Source organism: Palaemon carinicauda, chromosome 2, assembly GCF_036898095.1.
Source record: "Palaemon carinicauda isolate YSFRI2023 chromosome 2, ASM3689809v2, whole genome shotgun sequence".
In the NCBI taxonomy this organism is placed as follows: domain Eukaryota; kingdom Metazoa; phylum Arthropoda; class Malacostraca; order Decapoda; family Palaemonidae; genus Palaemon; species Palaemon carinicauda.
In genome coordinates, this window is record NC_090726.1 from 42,620,955 (window position 1) to 42,625,954 (window position 5,000).

A 5,000-nucleotide genomic window follows, 5' to 3' on the forward strand; every position below is an offset into this window, starting at 1 on the left:
AGTACCACCAGTATGATTCAAGCCTCTGTTCCATGGTCTTCCACTGTCTTGGGGTAGAGTACTATAGTTTGAGGGTACACTCGGGCGCGCTACTACTACTACTACTACTACTACTGCTACTACTACTACTACTACTACTACTACTACTACTATTAATAATAATAATAATAATGATAATGATAATAATAATAATAATAATAATAATTTAGTTCTTTGTTTCCTTTCCTCACTAGGGCTATTTTTCACTGTTGGAGCCCTTGGGCGTATAACATCCTGCTCTTCCAAGCAGGATTGTAGCTTAGCTACTACTACTACTACTACTACTACTACTACTACTACTACTACTACTAATAATAATAATAATTTATTTCTTTGTTTCCTTTCCTCTCTAGGGCTATTTTTCCTTGTTGGAGCCCTTTGGCTTAAAGCATCCTGCTTTTCCAACTAGGATTGTAGCATAGCTAGTAATAATAATAATAATAATAATAATAATAATAATAATGATAATAATAATAATTAATTTCTTTGTTTCCTTTCCTCTCTAGGGCTATTTTTCCTTGTTGGAGCCCTTTGGCTTAAAGCATCCTGCTTTTCCAATTAGGATTGTAGCATAGCTAATAATAATAATAATAATAATAATAATAATAATAATAATAATAATTTCTTTGTTTCCTTTCCTCTCAAGGGCTATTTTTCCTTGTTGGAGCCCTTGGGCTTAAAGCATTCTGCTTTTCCAACTAGGATTGTAGCATAGCTAGTAATAATAATAATATCTATAATAATAATAACAAGTTAACATCAAGCTTTCAAATAATCATCGACCGTATACCCAAACAATTCAAAATCAATTTTATATCTCTCGTACAGTTTATAAATCTGCTCTCTGGTCAAGCTACCGTAGTACTTCGGCAGGAGCACCGTCGACGACACGCCAGCCCTTTTCAAGTTCCGCCATTCTTGCACGTTCTGTATCTCCTTCAGGTTGGCTATGTGCGCCAGGAACTGCTCGTCATCGTTCATGGTCTCCAGTTTGATCACGACTTGGTAATCCGAAGAGCAGACGCCACATTCAGCCCAGAATGTAGACCAACACACGACCTGTAAACAGAAATTCGATTGGATTAGATTTTGGGGAGAAATTTAGGTTTTGATTTGACTCGTAGAGAATTTTATGATGGGGGTAAGGAGAGGAGAATTAGCTTGTCACTTGAATTATTATCATTATTATTATTATTATTATTATTATTATTATTATTATTATTATTATTATTATTATTATTAACTAAGCTACAGGCCTAGTTGGAAAAGCAGGATGTTATTATTATTATTATTATTATTATTATTATTATTATTATTATTATTAACTAAGCTATAACCCTAGTTGGAAAAGCATGTTGTTGTTGTTATTATTATTATTATTATTATTATTATTATTATTATTATTATTATTATTAGCTAAACTACAACCCCTGTTGGAAAAGCAGGATGTTATATGCTCAAGGGCTCCAACTGGGAAAAATAGCCCAGTGATGAAAGGAAATAGGGAAACAGATAGAATAGTGTGCCTGAGTATACCCTCAAGCAAGAGAACTCTAACCCAAGACAGTGGAAGACCATGGTACAGAGGCTATGTCACCACCCAAGAATATACAATAATGGCTTGATTTTGGAGTGAGACAAAAAAAAACATTGTTCTCTAGTCTTGGGTGGTGCCATAGCCTCTGTACTATGGCTTTCCACTGGCTTGGGTTAGAGTTATCTTGCTTGAGAGTACAATCAGGCGCACTATTCTGTGTCCCTATTTCCTCTCCTCCCTGGGCTATTTTTCCATGTTGGAGCCCTTGGGTTTATAGCATATCCTTTTCCAACTAGGGTTGCAGCTTAATTAATAATAATAATAATAATAATAATAACTTATTGTTATCATTTTTAATATTTTTATTACTAGCTAAAGTACAATAATAATAATATTAATGATTATTATTATTATTATTATTATTGTTGTATATTAGCTAATAATAATAATTAATTATGATAATAATAATGATAATAATAATAATAATAATAATAACTATCATTATCATTATCATTATTATTATTATTATTATTATTATTATTATTATTATTATTATTATTTTAGTTTACCTAACAACAACAAGAACAACAACAAATTATTATTATTATTATTATTATTATTATTATTATTATTATTATTATTGTAGTTTACCTAACAACAACAACAACAACATTACCACTCTAATAGCACTCACATTTTCCTTCCAATCTTTGGCAGTCTTCAAATGTTCGGTAGAATCTATGATATAATCGACAAACTCTGAGAAAGTTGGGTTGGGAGACGTGATGTTACTCCCCTCAGGTCTATACTTCATTATGATGGCCTTCTGAAGATCCTTGAAGTAGGGCGTGAAGGGCCTGGGCTTAGGGCGTTCCATTTTGTCCCGGTAGGCGGAGAGTAACCTGTGAATTTAAAAAAAAAAAAAAAAAAAAAAAAAAAAAAAATAATAATAATAATAATAATAATTAGTATAATGTGAATCTTAAAGAATATATAAAAAAATATAATGTGAATTTTGAAAAATATATATTTTATCTCTTTTATATTGTGAATATAGAGAAACATAGTTTACCTTTTTTTTAATGGGAATTTAAAAAATTAAAAATTTATAATGTGAATTTTGAAAAATATATATTTTATCTCTTTTATGTTGTGAATATAGAAAAAAGATAGTTTACCTTTTTTATAATGGGAATTTAAAAAAATAGTTTATCTTTTTAATGTGAATTTAAAAAAAAACTATAATGTGAACCTTAAAAAATATATATTTTATCTCTTTTATATTGTGAATATAGAAAAAGATAGTTTACCTTTTTTATGATGTGAATTTGAAAAAATAGTTTATCTTTTTTATAATGTGAATTTTAAAACAAAAATTTATAATGTGAATTTTAAAAAATATATATTTTATCTCTTTTATATTGTGAATATAGAAAAAAGAGTTTACCTTTTTTATAATGGGAATTTAAAAAGATATAGTTTATCTTTTTTATATTGTGAATTTAAAAAAAATATAGTTTATCTTTTTTATAACGGGAATTTTAAAAAAATATAGTATCTTTTTATGACGTGAATTTAAGAAAAATATAGTTAATTTTTATAAGGTGAATTTAAAAGAATATAGTTTATCTTTTTTATTATAAGAATTTAAAAGAAAATTAGTTTATCTTTTTTATAATGGGAATTTGAAAAGAATATACCATATCTTTTTTATAAAGAGAATTCAAATTTTTTTTTTTAATGTGAATTTAAAAAGTATAGTTTATGTTTTATATAATGTGAATTCAAAGAAAATAGTTTATCTTTTTTAAAATGTGAATTGAAAAAAATATATATAGTTTCTATCTTTTATTATAATGTGAAGTATGATAAAAAATGTGCCATATGTGGATGAGATCATGGTGAAGGATAGATGGAGATGGTTTGGGCGTGCTCTTCGCATTCCCCAAGAGGGATTAGTTCACCAAACGTTTAGCTGGGGCTCCGCAAGGCGCTAGAAGAGTTGGAAAACCCAGGCCTACATGGATGAAATTATGAAGCGTAAAGTAGGAGATGATGAATGTAGAAGTATTGAATCAAAAGCTCAAGATAGAGACGACTGGTGAAATCTAACCGAGGCCCTTTGCGTCAATAGGCATAGGAGGAGGGGATGATGATGATGATGATGATTACTTGGAAGAGTTGGAAGACCCAGACCTACATGGCTGAGGACTATGAAGCGTGAAGTAGGAGATGATGAATGGAGAAGTATGGACTAAAAAACTTGGGATAGAGACGACTGGCAAAATCTAACCAAGGCCCTTGGCGTCATTAGGCGTAGGAGGAGATGATGATGAAGTATTGTACCATTTGGAAGGGTGCTTTTAAAGTAATTGGTATATTTACATCTTGTTGGAATATTTAACAAGATAACATTTTCAAGGCTTGCTAATCATGATAGGACACGCAGGGAAGTGTGACGGGCAGAGAGAAGGTTGTGACTCAAAGACAGATTGAAAGCAACTGAGTAGATTTATTATAGAACACTTTCCTTTATATACAAAAGCTCAAAGCAACAAGAAATTTCATGTTAAAAAACAGACACTGTTACAGAGGAGAAAAGCAGACATGTTTATTCTGGTTCTTTTTAGTGCGAGGGAAGAGCGAAGATACAAGCATAATATATACACAAAATGAACTATGTACGATCGTGTGACACACGGTTGGTACAGAAGTATAGACTTCCAAAGGAGAATGTTCAGACATCTTATCATACTAGAAAAATATCTTAATCGTATATTGAATCACGGTTGGAAAGATTATGTTCATATTCAACATGATAAAAAGAAAATAGAAATTTCAAATGGTCCAATTTTTTAGTTGAAAATAGCTTAACCTAATATTGAATCATATGTTCACAAAGATCATGTTCATATTCAACTTGATATAAACAAAACAGAAAAATCAGTTAGTTAATACCATACCTCGAAAATGGATGCCGGACAACAATGAATCTCAAGGATTTCTTAAAGATATTATATTTCCCCATGGACGTCGTGGGAGCTTTGAACTCCTTAAATACTCTCTGGTGGCCACCCCCGAATCTTGGCTGGGGAAGAAAAATGGGAAATTAGCGAGTTTTAACAGATGGCGAGAAAGCTCACTGGCGCTATATATATATATATAAATATATATATATATATATATATATATATATATATATATATATATATATATATATATATATATATAAGTGTAAAATCCACAGGAAAGGAAAAGACCAGGTACCAAGCGCTTTCGTGTATTACGTACACTTCTTCAGGGTACACTTTGTACCGTGAAGAATTGTACGTAATACACGAAAGCGCTTGGTACCTGGTCTTTTCCCTTCCCGTTTCCTGTGGATTTTACACTTTAATATTTGTCACGTGCAGTTTTGTGACTG

At 30.5% G+C, this 5,000-nt stretch overlaps 1 protein-coding gene across 1 annotated transcript in view; it reads right to left on the reverse strand.

Annotated features, from left to right (window-relative positions):
* Positions 1 to 667: 667 nt before the first annotated feature.
* The window catches only part of LOC137617088 (carbohydrate sulfotransferase 11-like), a 12,683-nt gene continuing 8,350 nt past the window's right edge, over positions 668 to 5,000 (reverse strand). Inside the window, exons 4-6 of the mRNA XM_068346928.1 lie at positions 4,540 to 4,664; positions 2,271 to 2,478; positions 668 to 1,098 (exon numbers count right to left, since the gene is read on the reverse strand). Of these exons, the coding sequence (XP_068203029.1) occupies positions 799 to 1,098; positions 2,271 to 2,478; positions 4,540 to 4,664 (633 nt within the window). The 3' untranslated portion in view covers positions 668 to 798. The remainder of the gene's footprint in view (positions 1,099 to 2,270; positions 2,479 to 4,539; positions 4,665 to 5,000) is intronic.